Raw genomic sequence first — 19,156 nt, forward strand, 5'->3', positions numbered from 1 at the left:
TACACCAAAATCAGAAGTCTATAATTGTATAAAATACACTGGTGATAAATTCGCTGAGGTACATTGTTAAATTTTCTTATGTCTCAGGATTTAACAGAAGATCATAATAATTTTGTATTTTATTTATTTGTGTATAGAGATGGCCTTGTAGCCATTTTAAAGTAATTTCTGTTTTTTTTTTTTTCTGTTGTTTGTTATTCTGTGTTGTCGTGGGGACCATGATGGAAATAAGTCTGTGCTTTTTTGTGCCATCCTCAGCAAGTATATGTATGTATATTGTCATTGTTATATCGTATCATGTATTTTGCCAAATCAATCAATCAACCCATCACCTGCTTTATCTAAAGAAAACTGGTTCTAAAATTATAATTTAGTTGTGTTATACTAAAGGCTCCCTAAAGTTATGCAACCTATTACTTTGGATTTGACGTTTATTTAAGTTATGTAAATCGTGAGATAGAAATTTGTTTTCACTGAGTTTTTGTAATTTTAGAAATTTCAACACAGAAGCCTGAATTTTCTCAAAGGTTTGACAAAACATTTAAAAAAGTGTAGAAACCCCCAAGGGTTTCCACATTTTTGCATGCCACTGTGTGCATTCATTGACACAATAGATGCCCTACAGCTATCTTTTTTTATCAATTACACAGATAAATTTAATGCTATCTAGAAAATTATGAGTCATTGCTACAGAAAAATATTAAACATGGTGTACAACAAATGAAAGTAAAATATGCTATGATCACATGTGACTATGAAAAATATGCCACAGCTTGGAGGTAGAATATATATTTTTTTTAAAAGGTGTGGGATGAGGAATATCCACATATTTTTAAAAAAATCAGTCCATAGCTCAAAAATAATATGCAATATAATAAATCATTTATAGCTTTTTGTAATTTCACAGCTTTCTGGCCATAAATGATGTTTTCCATTCAAAGCAGAAAAGAGGAAATATTAATCATTACCTTTTTGTGTGTTTGTGTCCTCTCAGCTGCTGACAGTGTTATCATGGAGAGCACTCTAGCACCCCGGTTCAGGACTGCCATGTGTAATAAGTCTCACTTGCAGGGGGAGGTGGAAGTCTGCGGAGAGAACTTCAAGCGGGACATGGCTCGAATAGATGAGCAGTACTGGTGCAACCTCACATACTTCATCCGGTACAGTAACCCACAATCTGACAGCAGTACACAGACCTTAAATTACTTTTGCATATCCGACCTTTTTATTTTTTGCAAAAACCATATGGATTTGAATCACGGGTGATTGCATCAGCCAAGCTTGAACCTTTGTGCGCATGCGTGAGTTTTTTCACGCCTGTCGGTTGCGTCATTCGCCTGTGAGCAGGCTTTGTGTGAGCAGTGGTCCACCCCTCTCGTTGGATTTTTATTGCGAATAAAATGTCTGAACGATTTGGAGCTTTGCTGCATCAAATTTTTCCAGAAACTGTGAGAGACCTCCAGGTGGACACCATTCGGAAAATTCAGATGGCTTTCAGGGATGATTTTATGGGGATTACACAGATTAAGGAGCGCTCCAGCTGGTTTAAAGACCACCCACTAACAAGTAACAGGTGAAAAAAAAACAGGGGAGGACGAACACAAATACGTGAGGGCTGGAAGAACATAAAGTGACTAAAACAGACATCATAGAAAATAAAGCCGTGATCACAAAATCCCCACAGAGAAACACACACAGAGTGGAGAAAATAAAAACACGATCATGACTCATTACGCCGACACATACAAAGCAACTCACACGTGGACTAAATATGAAACAGACAGTATTACCATGGCAGACATAAATATGAAATCAACAAACATCAAATGGACACAGGGTAAACACCGGGGGGGGGAGCAAACTAAAGACCAGATCACAGGTGGGAACATCTCAAACACAGAGAAACAGAGGGATGACTGAAAGCTGTCATACACAAGGGGAAGGCCGAACAAGACAGTAGGGAATGACAGTTCAAACACGCCCCGAGGGGATCACCCACACAGCTGACTGACAGACATAACACAGAATGACATGGGCACGGGAGAGTGGCCCAGGAGTGCAAACACACAGTCAAATCCCACACGAACAGACACACACTCGCACAATCCACACACACTCAGCTCATGGCAGACAGATGACAAACCATAGCCAAAAGACAGAAACGCCCCTACACACACAGACCAAGGGGAAACAATCGGACTGTCGAACAAACAGACATGACCAAGGGGCGTGCAAGCACAGCAAGTGCAGAGTGCACACCCTGTGACTCATGAATGGTAAATGGACTGCATTTATATAGCAATTTTCCATCTGCATCAGATGTTATGGTTCGGCGTGGATGAAGGATGAACCCAAAAGCAGGGAGCAGAAAAGGTGCGTAAGAAAAGAGATTTATTTACAATGAGTTCAAGTACTGAGGTTAATGAGTCAAGTATGCGGCAATCTAGCCGCGTGGAGACAGGCCCACTCAGCGGTGGAACCAGGGGAACTGCAGCCCAGATGTCTTCAGTTCCGGTAGAAGGGTCCCGGAGCCAGGTGGCTGCCTGCAAGCTGTCGACATGACTGGGGAGGAGAGACAGAGGAGTGAGTGCTGAGCGGGTCACTTCCAGAAGTGATTCTCACAGTCAGTCAGTGACAAACTATCATAGCTGGTCCAGGAGTGCAGTTGTTAGAGTGATTCAGTTCAGATTCTTCAAGTTATGTTTTATCATAAAAGTTCACAGTTCGGTTTGAATCAATGATAACTGATTGCAGCTGGTCCAAATAAGCAGACAGCCAGAAAACCGTTCAGTTGCTTCTTAGTGTTTGTTATCAGGAAAAGTTCACAGTTTAGTTAGTACGAGGGCTGTCCATAAAGTATCGTACCTTTTTATTTTTTATTTTTAAACTATATGGATTTGATTCATATATACTCAACAAAAATATAAACGCAACACTTTTGGTTTTGCTCCCATTTTGTATGAGATTAACTCAACGATCTAAAACTTTTTCCACATACACAATATCACCATTTCCCTCGAATACTGTGCACAAACCAGTCTAAATCTGTGATATTGAGCACTTCTCCTTTGCTGAGATAATCCATCCCACCTCACAGGTGTGCCATATCAAGATGCTGATTAGACACCATGATTAGTGCACAGGTGTGCCTTAGACTGCCCACAATAAAAGGCCACTCTGAAAGGTGCAGTTTTGTTTTATTGGGGGGGATACCAGTCAGTATCTGGTGTGACCACCATTTGCCTCATGCAGTGCAACACATCTCCTTCGCATCATCCGTGAAGAGAACACCTCTCCAACGTGCCAAACGGCAGCAAATGTGAGCATTTGCCCACTCAAATCGGTTACAACGACGAACTGGAGTCAGGTCGAGACCCACGATGAGGACGACGAGCATGCAGATGAGCTTCCCTGAGACAGTTTCTGACAGTTTGTGCAGAAATTCTTTGGTTATGCAAACCGATTGTTCCAGCAGCTGTCCGAGTGGATGGTCTAAGATGATCTTGGAGGTGAACATGCTGGATGTGGAGGTCCTGGGCTGGTGTGGTTACACGTGGTCTGCGGTTGTGAGGCTGGTTGGATGTACTGCCAAATTCTCTGAAACGCCTTTGGAGACGGCTTATGGTAGAGAAATGAACATTCAATACACGAGCAACAGTTCTGGTTGACATTCCTGCTGTCAGCATGCCAATTGCACGCTCCCTCAAATCTTGCGACATCTGTGGCATTGTGCTGTGTGATAAAACTGCACCTTTCAGAGTGGCCTTTTATTGTGGGCAGTCTAAGGCACACCTGTGCACTAATCATGGTGTCTAATCAGCATCTTGATATGGTACACCTGTGAGGTGGGATGGATTATCTCAACAAAGGAGAAGTGCTCACTATCACAGATTCAGACTGGTTTGTGAACAATACTTGAGAGAAATGGTAATATTGTATATGTGGAAAAAGTTTTAGATCTTTGAGTTCATCTCATACAAAATGGGAGCAAAACCAAAAGTGTTGCGTTTATATTTTTGTTGAGTATATTTTCACGTCAGACAAGCTTGAACCCTTGTGCGCATGCGTGAGTTTTTCCACGCCTGTCGGAACCCTCAGACAAAAAAAAGGTCTTATAAATGACATTTTAAATAATAATACTGTCTTTATGGCATCCAGTGCAGAGAATGAAAGCAACACTCCCTCTGTTTTGCAGTATTAATTATTTAAAAGTAGAAGAATGCAAACCTTTGCACTATACGAGGTCTGTTAGAAAAGTATCCGACCTTATTATTTTTTTAAAAAACCATATGGATTTGAATCACGTGTGATTACATCAGCCAAGCTTGAACCCTTGTGGGCATGCGAGAGTTTTTTCATGCCTGTCGGTGACGTCATTCGCCTGTGAGCACGCCTTGTGGGAGGAGTGGTCCAGCCCTCTCGTCGGAATTCCTTTGTCTGAGAAGTTGCTGAGAGACTGGCGCTGTGCTTCATCAAAATTTTTTTCAGAAACTGTGAGGCACATCCTAGTGGACACCATTCGACAAATTAAGCTGGTTTTCGGTGACAATTTTAACGGCTGATGAGAGATTTTGGATTGTTTCTATCGCTGTAAGGACTTCCCATGGAGCGGGACGTCGCGCAGCGCTCCGAGGCGACGTTGTCATCCTGTTTCAGGCTGAAAACCTTCAAATTTAAGCCTCTGTTGACCCAGGACGTTGTGAGAGACCAGAGAACTTTCAGAAGAGGTCGGAATCAGCAGTTTATCCGGACATTCCACTGTTAAAGGAGATTTTTTTAATGAAAGACGTGTGGACGGATTGGTGCGTCGGCTCGCGGCCGGCGCAGCGCGCCCGCCACAGGAAAAACACCTCCGTTGGAAGCCTTAAGGACAAGTTGGAACATGCCCTGCTGTTAAACAATTTCTCAGATACACACTCAACTGAAAGCCACCAAAAGCTGCCTGGATTTTACAAATGGTTATCAACACGGAGGTGTTTTTCCTGTGGCGGGCGCCCCGCGCCGGCTACGAGCCGACGCACTAATCCGTCCGCACGTCTTTCATTAAAAAAAATCTCCTTTAACAGTGGAATGTCCGGATAAACTGCTGATTCCGACCTCTTCTGAAAGTTCTCTGTTCTCTCACAACATCCTGGGTCTACAGAGGCTTAAATTTGGAGGTTTTCAGCTTGCAACAGGATGATGACATCACCTCGGAGCGCTGCGCGACGTCCTGCTCCGTGGGAAGTCCTTACAGCGATAGAAACAATCCAAAATCTCTCATCAGCCATTAAAATTTTCACAGAAAACCAGCTGAATTTCTCAAATGGTGTCCACTCGGATGTGCCTCACAGTTTTTGAAAAAATTTTGATCAAGCACAGCGCCAGTCTCTCAGCAGCTTCTCAGACAATGAAAATCCGACGAGGGGGCTGGACCACTCCTCCACAAGGCGTGCTCACAGGTGAATGACGTCACAGACAGGCGTGAAAAAACTCAAGCATGCGCACGAGGGTTCCAGCTTGGCTGATGTAGTCACATGTGATTCAAATCCATATAGTTTTTTTTTTAAATAAAACTGTCGGTTTCTTTTCTAATAGACCTCGTAAAGGTGCTATTCTATTCTAACAAATGCTGGGTGGAGAAGAACTGCAATGCAGTCAGTGCACAGACCTCTCTGAAACCCACTACAGGGTGCCTTGCACTTCACAAAAGAAAGCACACTGTGCCCAGGGCTCCTGCCACTTTCTCCAAGATTGTTTGTGCCTCTGAACTGGCTGCCTTGGTGCAGCCCTTTTCACTGGTCCAAATTTAAGAATCTAAACTTGACTCCCATTTGACTGACCTCCTTTTGAATGGTGTTTGTCAGTCTCAGCTGCTAGAAGGTGATCATTCCTGGTCCTCTGCTTTGTTCAGGGAAATTACTCTCTGCCTTTGTCTTTCCTCGTTATTGTAATATCCACTGAGGTGCTATCCACTGCTTGCCTGGACTTGTATCTGCACATATAAGCAGTGTTGCCAAAAATATCCCACCAGAAGTCACTACTGGCTTTCTGAAATGTCAGTAGATTACGTGATTACATGATCACATCTAATTTGTATATCGTGGGAGCCCTCAGCTCCAGAAAAAATAACTTCTCTAGATTTTGCCAAGTGGTGTGGCCGTTTGGGTGGACTCTGCGCTGAATATGGGCTAGTGAGAACTGCTTAGTCAGCCAAGGTTCACAGAATTGTAGTTGGAGCCATTATGGCCCAAACTCAGCCAAGTGTAAAAGTAGCTTAAAGGGGAATTTTGACTTTTTTTTTTTTTAACTTGAACCCACTTTAGTTTGCTTTGGGTTCAACTTTTAACTTGGGACTAAAAAGATTTTAATTAGTGGATTATTTAGTTTGATTATTAAAAAAACATCAGTTGCTGAACAGCTGATAATGTAAGCTCATGGGGCAAGCAAAAAACATCACGGCAAAAATATTCCTTGTCTCCACTGTACAGGTCATATAGGCCCCAGGTAAAAAAAAAAAAAATCAGTCTTCTTTAATGTTGTTGTTCAGGGAACAATGAAGAATAACAAAAGTAAACCTAGAACTGCACAGTGTTGGGTACAGCTCAGCTAATCAGCTAACAGTTAACGAGCAAAGCTAACATTTTCTTTAGTGGATTAGCTTTTCACCAATTAGCTTCCACTAAATTTATTTCTGCTTTTAGTCAGCTAAGTTTTTTCTGAATAAAGGTTAACAGTTAAAAATGGTTGCAAACCACAAAATCATGTTTATTCCTGTTGGAACGTATACACTCATTCAAAAAGTGAAATCGACATTTGCATGATGTCGATTTCACTTATTGAATTATTGAATTGGAATTGAAATTGACATCATGCAAAGGCAACAAGCATCACCTCGAGGAGATGAAGGAGCACTAGGCCAAGACAGAGTATATGCACATTAATTAGATTGTTAATATTATTTTCCATGTATCTTTTTATTTCTTAATACAGTGGTATATAAAAGGTTTGGGCACCCCTGATAATTTCCATTATTTTCCTTTATAAATCATTGATTGTTTGGATCAGCAATTTCAGTTAAATATATTATATAGCAGACGAACACACTGATATATGAGAAGTGAAATGAAGTTTCTAGTATTTACAGAAAGGGTGCAATAGTTATTTAAACATTAGGCAGGTACATAAATTTGGGCACCCCAAAAAAAAAACCCAACAAAAAAACCCCATCAGTATTTAGTAGATCCTCTTTGTGCAGAAATAACAGCCTCTAAATGCTTCCTATAGCTTCCAGTGAGAATCTGGATTCTGGTTGAAGGTGTTTTGTGTTATATGGCTGGGGGGGCCTGGCTGCCTTTTTGTTTCTGTCCTTTGTTTCTCCTTCCAGGTGGCTTGCATTTGGGACTGAGTGGCTGTGTTGCTGAGGTTATCAGGACCTCACCCTGATCACCTGCGGCTTGTCAGGACTCACAGCTGAGGTGCATCTATATGGATTGGAACATGGTGGCATTTAAGACTGGAGTATACAGTGTGTATTTGCCAGAGACTCGACCTTGTGACCAGACGGGTGAGATCGTCGTCTCGGGAGCCATCTCATCATCAGTGGATGCAGAGAACGTCCAGGGTTTGATGCACGGTCTGTGAAAGAGGAGGGGGTAAGGTCTCACGCTCGTCAGCACACTTCCTGAGGTACGTTAGATTTTGTGACTAACATTTATACAGTCAGTAAATGTGGTGTCCCTCACACCTTTATTATATTGAGCTGTATGTTAGTCATGTATCGGCTTCCACTGCAGTGGAGTTTTGTGAACTGGATGTTCCATGCCTGCAGGTTGGGAAGCTGATTAGTAATCAAGCCAGGAAGTGTTTGCTGTTTGTACACCTTTAAGTGTTCTCTCTGTGTGTAGAGTGTGGACTCACATAATGGTTCCTTCTTTCACAGACTCGGTTTGTTGCGGCCACCTGGGGGGTGTCGGCGGGGTCCTTGGGTCCGAACAGCTTCTGGCTCCAGACCGTTAGCGCTGCTGGGAGCGCACCACGCCAGACCGCACTTTCTGTTATTTTTGTATCACTGTTATGTATTAAATTCAGTTAGCCTTTGTACCGTGCTGTGCTTATTTCATACTGGGTCCTTCAAACGCTGGTCGGTTCTCCGAGCTGCGTCCGACACATAACAGTTTTGGACCATTCTTTACAAAACATCTGAGGTTTATTGGTTTCCGAGCATGGACAGCCCAATTAAAATCACACCACAGATTTTCAGTAATATTCAGGTCTGGGGACTGAGATGGCCATTCCAGAATGTTGTACTTGTTCCTCTGCATGAATGCCTTAGTAGATTTTGAGCAGTGTTTAGAGTCGTTGTCTTGTTGAAAGATCCAGCCCCGGCGCAACTTCAATTTTGTCACTGATTCTTGAACATTGTTCTCAAGAATCTGCTGACATTGACTGGAATTCATGTGCCCCTCAACTTTAACAAGATTCAGAGTACCTGCACTGGCCACACAGCATGATGGAACCATCTCCCAATTTTACACTAGGTAGCAAGTGTTTTTCTTGGAATGCTGTGTTCTTTTTCTGCCCGTCGTTATGTCCAAATAACTCAATTTTAGTTTCATCAGTCCACAGCACCTTATTCCAAAATGAAGCCGGCTTGTCCAAATGTGCTTTAGCATACCTCAAGCTGTTTGTGGCATGTATGCAGAAAAGGCTTCCTCTGCATTACTCTCCCATACAGCATTTCCTTGTACAAAGTGTGCTGTTTAGTTGAATAATGCACAGAGACACTATCTGTAGCAAGATCATGTTGTAGGTCTTTGGAGCAGGTCTGTGGGTTGACTATGACTGTTCTCACTATCCTTCGCTTCAGCTTATCTGAGATTTTTCTTGGCCTGCCACTTCAGGCCTTAGCTAGTACTGTGCCTATGGTCTTCCATTTCCTCACTATGTTCCTCACAGTCGAAACTGACAGCAGAAATCTCTGAGGTAGCTTTTTGTATCCTTCCCCTAAACCAGGGGTGGGCAGCGAGGGCCGAGACACTGCAGGTTTTCCTTGCAACCAGTCACCTCAGCAAGTGGATTGCTGATGAGCTTCTCCCCTGAACATAAACACCTGATCGTCAATGAAATCACCTGCTGAGGTGATTGGTTGTAAGGAAAATCTGCAGTGTCTCGGCCCTTCATGGCACATGATTGCCCACCCCTGCCCTAAACCATTATGTTGAACAATCTTTGTTTTCAGGTCATTTGAGAGTTATGGACCTTGATTAACACAGCTAGACTCTGTTAAATTCATGAGAGGGTGCCTACATTCTGAAATCACCTTTTCACATATTTAGGACGAATATCATGAAAACTGGTACAAGTCCTTGAAATATTGTACCAAAGCAGCATTCACCAGTGGGGAATATTATGCTCTGAGAGCACTCTTGTTCAGGGTTTTAGAGCCAAAATAACCAAGTCAAAGCTGAATTCATATAATTAAAGTTAGTGTTAGCGTCAGCTCAATGTTTTAGTGGTTTATCCTTTTAGCGTTATCACAATTAGCCTTTAGTGGGTTAACAGTTATTGAAGGTCACTTTAAGGTTGGCTGTGCCCACCACTGTAACTACACTACTTGTCTGCTGAGCTGCCATCAATATAAAATGTTTATGGGTGATTCTTAGACTACGGGCACTTATTATGTCCTTTGATCATATTGTATGAAAAACAGAAAAAAGGGGAAATTTCACACTTTTATAGTTATCTTACAATGAAAGTGTGTTAAGAAATTTGTTCTAGTAGTCTATGATGACTTTTTCACCTTTTTTCAGCATCATTATATGCAAATATTGCCGTTTTGTGCTTGTCCCACACCCAGACTTTTGATCTTCAATGATAAAAATGAATGGTAAAGAAATGTTTTTTCTAATGTTTTAAAATATCTCTGAATAAAATATCAGTAAAATTATCAAAACATAATTGGGGTATTCAATGTCATACAACTGTTGTGATTTTTTTAAACAAAATATAGTTGTACCACACTATTGCCGTAATTTCCACCACAACACTGTAATGTCCCTTTAAACAGTTTGTATGAAAGATTGTTTGGGTAGTTTCTATGGAGATAAACAGTGACATCAGAGCACATGTATATAGCACCAAATCACAACAAACAGTTGCCCCAAGGCGTTTTATATTGTAAGGCAATGGTGTGGTGGAAATTACATTTACAAGGCCAATAGTGCCCGTAGTTAAAGAATCACCCTTATGTATGTAGTTACATAACCAAACAACTGTAAACACACTGAGCTGGGCAAAGACATTGAACGCCTCATATCTAACTTCAGTAAAAATGAACGTTAGGTTTTGATGACTGCTGGGTGCCATTTCAAGAGTAAAATTCAAAAGATCTCTTTATATTATTTTTTGAGTGCAGCTGTAATTTTTGATGCTGACATATTGGCACATGTCCTCACCAGGAGATACTCCATGTGTAGCTTTTAAACTCAAGCAAAGAGCAGATTTGGTCATTTTGTACAACAGCCAGTAGAAATCAGCAAATGGAAAAAAAGACACTGAAACACACCCACAGTTATGAGCTGCTATCTTTATCCTCTGCCAGGTCTTGTTATCATCTTGTGGGAGTGTGCTATATTTGTAGTTTTAGAAGTGATTACATTTTTGCAGTGACCCCTCATCTTGTATTGTTTTTTCTCGTAACACCAACGAACAAAATTTATGTAAACTGTAGGAGAAGCAGCTTTTTCAGACGATCAAAACAAGGGCTGTTATTATGTTGATAAACCTCAGCCAATGCCGAATATATCACACCTCACACCGCCCTGGGGAGGGTGGCATGTGTGTTCCTCAAGCTTGGGTCCTCTACCAGAGGCTTGGGAGCTTGAAGGTTCGGTGAAGTATCTTAGCTGTTCTTAGGACTGCACTGTTCTGGACAGAGACCTCTGATGTTGTCTTTGGAATCTGCTGCAGTCACTCTTTCAGTTTGGGGGTTACATGCTTCTAGTGCCCCCTATTTCCACTGGGCCCCTTTGGACGTTATCTTCCACATCTGCTCCTTCAGCCCTAGGTTCTTCTCGATTTTCTTGTGCTCCTTATTTTCTATTGTTGCTGTCACATCGATCACAATTGTGGTCTGCTTTACCTTGTCAACCACCACTATGTCTGGTTGGTTGGCAGGCAGCTGCTTGTCTGGAATTTTAAGTCCCACAGGACCTTAGCCCTGTCATGCTCAACCACCTTTGGTGGCATCTCCCATTGGGACTTCTAATCCGCATGTGGCAGAGATGTTCCTGTACACGATTCCCAACACTTGGTTGTGCCTCTCAGTGCACGCTGTCCCATCTTTCATCCTCCAACTATGTGCTGGACTGTTTTGTAAGAACCACCACCCAGACTGTCAAAATAAGTGTTCGTCAAAACACAATAATTTAGGTGACCTAGCCTGTTAGTCTGAGCTTTTTTTGTAACTTTGCTTGGTAACTTGCTCAGGTTACACTGTTTTTGCTCATGCACCACCCCTTTACCCATTTATGGGTTAGCCAGGAGTTAAGCAGGATCAGACACTGCCAAGATAGCAACATCTAGAGATGCTTCACTTGAACTTTAGTCCTGCTCTTCAGAAAACCTATGGGTGATGTCAGAGAGGATTTTGCCAGTGTAAATATAGTCTGTGATTGTAACCCAGCATCCACTCACTTTTTCATGCTTCGTGCTCCTCTTTACTACTGAGCTGTGGTGGCCCTATGTCTGCTTGACAGGTAATCACTACAACAGCCACCAGATTATCAAGACGTCCCAGCAGAGAGTGTACTTTCTGAAAAGACTGAGAAAATTTAGCATGCCAGCTAAAATTCTAAGCAGCTTCTACAGGTGTATGACTGAGAGTGTCCTCACCACTGCCATCACAGTCTGGTACGATAATTGCACAGTCCAAGACAGGAAGGCTCTCCAACGTGTGATTAAGACCTCACATTACATCTCTGGGGCAGCCTTCCTCTCACTGCAGGACATTTACCAAACCAGAGTCCTACGTAGGACACACAACCTTGCCAGGGCCAGTACACACCCCCAACACTCACTTTTCACACTCCTACCATCAGGCAGATGCTACAGGAATCTGAAGTCCAGGACTACTAGGCTGGTGAACAGCTTTTATCCACAGGCCATTAGGCTTCTCAATAACTCTCTTACACACTGACCCCTCCACCAGCTGAGTTATTTCACTGTAATTCTTCTCCTCCGCATTATTATTACTATCATCCTCAAAGTATTTATTATAAAAGCTCTGTTCACTATTAATGCATCCATGCACCGTACGACTCCTGCACAGCAGGGATTCTGCTTAAAACTACACAATATTGCTACAACTGCATAAACTGTACATTCTTTAAATAGTGTATAGAATACACTCTTCAGTCTAACCATGTGAATTTTATAATTTTTTTAATCATCTGATGTGAACTTTCTACATGCAAATTTTCTAGTGAGAATGAACAGAGTAAGAATTTCATTGTGGTATAACTGCCCATTTTTACTGTGCACATGACATTAAAAAACTCAACTTAATTCACAAGCCAAAATAGTGAGTAGTTAATTGAAATAAATGATACTACTGCGCTAACACATGGTCTGTCATTTTCTTCCAGACAATGCTGACAGTGCCTCCCTCCATACTATAACATAATGTTAAGCAAAAATACCAACGACTATGACAAATTGATGTGACCTGCAGCATCTTTGTCTTTACTCATTTATTGTCTCCACCTGCTTACGCCAATCAAGTGTCATGGTGGGGCTGGAGCCTGTCCCAGCATTCATAGGGTCTAGGGCAACAGTGCATCATAGGGCAACATATACACAGACAAATTCATTCTCACCTGCAGTCAATTTAAAAGTTTCAAATTCACATAACTTGCATGTCTTTGGAAGCGGGTGGAAGCACCCAAATGGAACCCCTGTGAACATGGGGAGAACATGCAAACTCCACACTGAAAGGATCAGCTGTGAGTCAGCAGTGCTAACCACTGTGATACCGTGCCGCCATCTTCTTTACTCAGTGTTGTTAAAACATTTGAACACATTTCGAGTCATTTGATTTGCCTGTATACGAGTATATCAGACCTTGAGACACAAGAAGGCTGGACACAAATGCTAAGCTCAGACAAATGGGATTCGGTCAAAAGGTTTTACTGTGTAGATGAGCAGGGTTTGCTACACAAAAAAGGCAGTCCAAAATCAGCAATGGTAACAGAATCATAAGGCTAAGGCGTGGCCCAAAAAAGAGGCAGGTGGATCACAAAAACACAACAAGATAAACAGAGATAAACACAAGAAACAGGGCTGGAAGCAAAGGCATAAAGTACAACGACCTGGCGGGGAAGAGAGAGAAACGAGAGGCTTAAATACAGGGTGTGATGAGCAGGTAATAGGGAACAGGTGTGCAGGAAAGATCCAGAACAGGGTGTGGAAAAAAGAAGGGGGACCACCCATCACCAAGCACACAAGTGACAGACAAGAGAAAGCAGTCAGACAAATCCCAAGCAGAAAAGTAACAGAGAAAATCCCACAAACACATGACAAAATCCACAATCCTGACAGTATGTTGACCCACAATCGAACATTGTGGAGGACGTGCTGGTTTCTCAGTAGCAGCTTACTTTGGGTCCTGCAAGGAGGTGATAAAAAGGCAAGGGCAAGAGAGCACGAGAAAGAGAGCAGGATGAGACCGAGAGAGTGAGAGGTCTCATGTTTAAACAAGCAGTGACCCTCAAGCAGTTTCCTCTATTTGACAAATGAGCCACGATTCTGAGCAAACACACACATGGCATTTATTGTTTGAAATGAGCTGGTCCAAGCTCGTCTGAACTAGTGCTGGATGTACTGACAGAAAAAAATATGATTTGTTAAATTATTTCATAATAAATTACTCAAGTAATTTAGTAATAAAAATTCCAATTGTGAACTTGTTTCACTTTCATAATTGTGAGTATTTCCTCCCAAATTATTGCACATCAAGAAGGCAGTAGGTTAAATGTGTTTTAGAATTAATAACAATAATTGAAAACATACAACTTTTTGGTTTAAAAATGGCTCTAAAACAGTGACATCCTTTAATCTTTAATCTGTTTTATCTTGCTTTATATTTTATATTAAACATTTTTCCCCAGCAGATGTGAAATTGAGATACTGTAATTTTTTTTGGAAACTATTCTTGGATAATTCATAGATTGATTATTTGAGTGATATTAAAAAATAACCAACAGAATGACCAACAGTGAAGTAAACAGATGCAGCCCTCATCTGAACACAAAAAGAAAGGTATCGACTGGCTGTGTCTGCACATGCCCACTGTGGTCTTTCAATAACGTGCTGATTGTCTGAGAGGTTTACAGCCTTTACGCTCCACACACAGGAAGCATATTACTGTGACCAGCCTCTGCACAACATTTATGATGATCATTAACCATTAGAAATGACAACCAGCCCATATGTTGACCAGAGGCTGCCCTAAAGTCATTACAGTTATTTATTTCTTTTCCCAGCAGCAGCTAATGACAGCTAAGCAGCTACAGTGCATCCAGAAAGTATTAACAGCGCTTCACTTTTCCCACATTTTATTATGTTACAGCCTTATTCCAAAATAGATGAAATGAATTTTTCCCCTGGAAATCTATACACAATACCCCATAATGACAGTGGAAAAATAAAGTTTTTTTTAAAGACTTTTGTAAATTTATTAAAAATAAAAAAACAAATGAATCACGTTTTGGATTAAGTCCTTTTAGTGTGACTAAAATCCAGTTGTGATGCAGGGGTAGTGGTTAAATGTGCTTGTTTCCAGTGTGGAAGGTTCCCAGTTGAAACCCACCCCTGCCAGTTCTCTAATATGGGGTTGCATCAGGAAGGACACACGTTGAAAAACTTGTGCCGAATCAACATGCGGATCCAACTTGGATCTGCTGTGGTGACCCTGAGCAGAAAACAAGGGAGATGCCAAAGAGACTTACTAAAGTCCAGTTGTGATGAAGTACAAATACTTACATTTGTGTACTCGTTGATACTGAATAGCAATATGAATACTTAATGATACCATTACAGTTTTTTATGACTTTGAAAATGTTTTATTCATCAGTTGTTCCTTACTTTTTGACTATAACTGCTAAATGGTAAATGGTAAATGGACTGCATTTTATATAGCGCTTTTCCATCTGCATCAGACACTCAAAGCGCTTTACAATTATGCCTCACATTCACCCCGATGTCAAGGTGCTGCCATATAAGGCGCTCACTACACACCGGGAGCAATAAGGGATTAAAGGCCTTGCCCAGGGGCCCTTAGTGACTTTCCAGTCAGGGGGGGATTTGAACCCATGATCTTCTGGACTCAAGCCCAACACCTTAACCACTAGACAATCACCTCCCCCAATAATAACTGCTACCAATGTCATTAGCTTTGTTTTTATTTACAATCAGTCCACTTAAATCATGTAACTTCACTTTTTGACTACAAAAAAAGGCCTTTAACATTAACCTTGCGTTTCTTAACAAACATGACACTGACAGACATCTCACTTAAATGTAACCTGTGGACGTCAGCACTACAAAATATACAACACCAATAACGGAACTGAAATTGTCCATCACTAACTTTACTTATGTCTGTGAGCACCAGTGTTGCCACAGTTACTTTGAAAAAGTAATCCAATTACTGATTACTCCTTGAAAAAATAACTTAGTTACTTTATTGAGTACTCAATTTTAAAAGTAACTAAGTTAGATTACTAGTTATTTTATTAGTTACTTTCAGCAGCTGCTGACAACACCCCCGCCAACTCAATATGAAAATGATAACCAATACTATTTTTCCCAATACTCACTTTATAGTCACCCTTTCTTGACTTCAATAAACATAAATACTTGTTTTATAAAAATAAAAACATCTTTCTTGACCTCAGATTTAAATGTTGACAGCACTGTAACAGTAAAACTTACAATTTATAATCTACTTTGTTTATAAATGTTAAATTCTTTGTAACATTTTTCCAACATTTAAATTATTTCTCAAAATTTTAATTGTTAAATTTATTGTTATTGTAGTATTAGTAGTATTAGTAGTAGGAGTATGAAAAATTGTCTTCAAAAGTGGACCTTTAATCTTCTGTTTGGATTCACCCCTGGATGGCCGTATGTGCAGGAAGAATTGACAGTGTATTTATGGAAAAAGAGCATGACCAAAATGACATGTAGGGATTTTTTTTTTTTTTTTTTACGTTTTTCAGCATTTTTTTTTTTTACTTCATGTCATCCTCGGAAAGAGACTTTAGGTGCATTTGGGTGGAAAAAACAAGCGTTAGCATTTGTTAATGCGTGCACATCAGCTGTTTTTAGTGAGGACCCGCACGGAGCGGCACAGAGTTTTAAAGAAAAAAAAAAAGCCTAAAAATGTCTTTGTAAAGTTCAGTGCAGGTGTGCTGCCGTCACCGTGCTTTCAGAGATGACAACTGTTCTCAACTCTGAGTTGCGCTGCAGAAAACATGAGAAGTTTGCAGCATCAAACGCTTCGTGGGCGAAGTGGGCAGTTCCGTCGAACCACAGTGTATGCCTGCAGACGTGCTGCATTGATAGGTTGACATCACGGTGCAGTAAAGGGGTATCGGGGGTCTAGTATCAGAGCAGTTTTATGAATACAAGTACAAATAAATTCATATGGGATCGGGCCGATGCCCGATACGGGTATTGGTATCGATGCATCCCTAATTTCTTTAGACTTTATTTTTTCAGTGAGGATCTCCCACTAATTGGTGGTGCAGCTAGAGTGCAGCCTCTCATAGGAACAGAGAGGAAGCACACCATATGACAATCTCCGGCCTCTGGGATTGGCCCTGAGTTCAAGATCATCTAGAGGTGAGATGAATTTTACAGGTGATATTTGTAGTCTCAGGAAGTGGTTGCATGAAGTCTCTGATGTTCTGTAACTGATCTATTAATAGAAATATGATGAAAAGTAAACTTAGACATGTCTGTATATGTACACATGGACCTCAGAGGGTTAAAAATATCATTTGTAATCCAAGTTGTCACCATAAATCCACTGCACTGGACTTAAGACTAGCCCCCAATCTCAATTCTCTTTTGTACCCCTTCTCCTCCCCTTGGCCCTACCCCTACGCCTACCCCTTTAAAACAAGGGGTAAGATGAAGGGGTATGCTTCTAGCCCAGGGTTTAATTTGAGGGGGGGCAAGCCGGAGTGCGCTCCGGAACCTCGGACGAGCGCTCCGCCAGCTATTTATACTGGATCCGGTGATCCGCCACCTCTCTTGACTAACAATATATATATATATATATATATATATATATATATATATATATATATATATATATATATATATGTATATAAAATCACCGCGATTGCTCTCACTGCCACTCACACTGCCCTCCTGTCTGCTTTGCGGAATTGCGCCAAATCTGGCAACAGGTCCAGAGGCTACGCTCGCTGTTTTGATCCGGATGTTGACCGCAGCCTCAGAGCTCCGTGGCCACAGAGAGAGGACTTGGATTCATGCGGGTCCCGCATCCATACCTCCGGAGGCAGTGAGCGAAGGGAGACCACGTGCATTGTGTTCTGCGTGTCTGTTTATAATCTTCTCGCCCAGAAGAAAAAAGACAGTGTTTACACAAGAGAGAAAAGTGGGAAAATGTTAATGCCTGTTTCAGAAAAGTGTATAAAGTGTGTTGTGAGGGGTTTTACAGCCTTAAAACATCGATAATTGTAAAAAATAGCGCTGACTACTTCGCGGATTTCATTTATCATGGGTTATTTTTAGAACGTAACTCCCGTGATAAACGAGGGACCACTGTACAGCATTAAACATAGGAATTTGTACTCTATTCGGATTTGGTGTGACTAGTGTTATTAGGTTTTAATACATGCCCAGTTTATTTTCGGTGTGGCGCACAGCGTTCTTTTTTTTCTGCACCGGAGCCACTCATCCTCTGTGCTCCGGGACCTCCCACTTTACAAATTAAGCACTGCTCTAGCCCTATGAATTGAGACACCCCTCCGCCTCAGGAGAAAAAAAAAAACTGCCCGTGTCAAACTGCCGTCTTCACTGTTTGCTAACATGGCAACCGAATTGCAACTTGTTGCAGTAGCCTGTTTGCTTTTTTATTTTCTCGCCTTTCTGTGTAAATGCAAAGAAATAGAAGTCGCAATCACGTCATATTAATGAATGTAATTAATTTGTAAATTATAATAATAATAATAATAATAATTAATAGTATTAATAATAAATTAATTAGTAATTATTTAATGTTAATAATACTGGTAATAATTAATTAATATTAGTAATAATTAATATTTTTGATTAATCATTAATTGATTGATTAGTAATGAATTAATTTGTAATTAAAATAAATAAACACGTAATATATCAGTCTGTGTGCAATGAATGTATACAAGTTGTTGTGTGGGCCGCTGAAGAGGAGGTACTGCTGGCCCACTACCACCAGAGGGCGCCCTGCTTGGAGTGCGGGCTCCAAGCACGAGAGGGCGCCAGACCCAGAGGAAGTGACAGCTGTCACTCATTACTCCAGCTGTCACTCATCTACACCACCATATAAGCCGGACTGCAACTCCACCTCCCCGCCGAGAAATCGACTACCAGTACCAAGGTAATTTCTCTGCTGACTGACACATTGTGTAACCAACTGAACTTCTATTGCAGCCGTTTTCCTGAAGTGTTGCCTTGTCTGGAGGATTGGCGTTTGGTGTGACAGTGACGGCTTCACCTCGCACCCCCTCCCAGATAAGTGGTTGATCAGGAGCTGCACGAGTGTGTGTGATTTGGAGGTGGAGGTGCTTCCTCCTAACGGTGTCTGGACTGTAAATTACTGAGTGTGCGGACTCACACTCATACATCATCTTTCTGTTTTCTGCCAGCAGTACCAGGGTCAACAGCCGAAGACAGAGGCCACCTGGGGACTCGGGACTTGGCGGCTCCGGTGTTCTTCAGACCGTTGGTGGTGGAGGCCGTGTGGGACGCGGCTTCTCTCTCGTCGGGCGTCTTCTATCTTCGAGCCTGCCCACACGTCACCTGGTGTTTATTGACTGTGAAAATTACGACACATTTCGTTGTGTATTATCACAACATTAAATTGTTACCTTTTGGCTTACTC

General features: G+C 41.5%; 1 protein-coding gene across 1 annotated transcript in view; it reads left to right on the forward strand.

Moving 5' to 3' along the window:
• Positions 1-19,156, forward strand: part of LOC117511367 (receptor activity-modifying protein 3-like) — a 149,983-nt gene that overhangs the window by 112,800 nt on the left and 18,027 nt on the right. The window contains exon 3 of the mRNA XM_034171415.1: positions 995-1,160. Within this exon, the coding sequence (XP_034027306.1) occupies positions 995-1,160 (166 nt within the window). The remainder of the gene's footprint in view (positions 1-994; positions 1,161-19,156) is intronic.

Source organism: Thalassophryne amazonica, chromosome 1, assembly GCF_902500255.1.
Source record: "Thalassophryne amazonica chromosome 1, fThaAma1.1, whole genome shotgun sequence".
Taxonomy (NCBI): Eukaryota; Metazoa; Chordata; class Actinopteri; order Batrachoidiformes; family Batrachoididae; genus Thalassophryne; species Thalassophryne amazonica.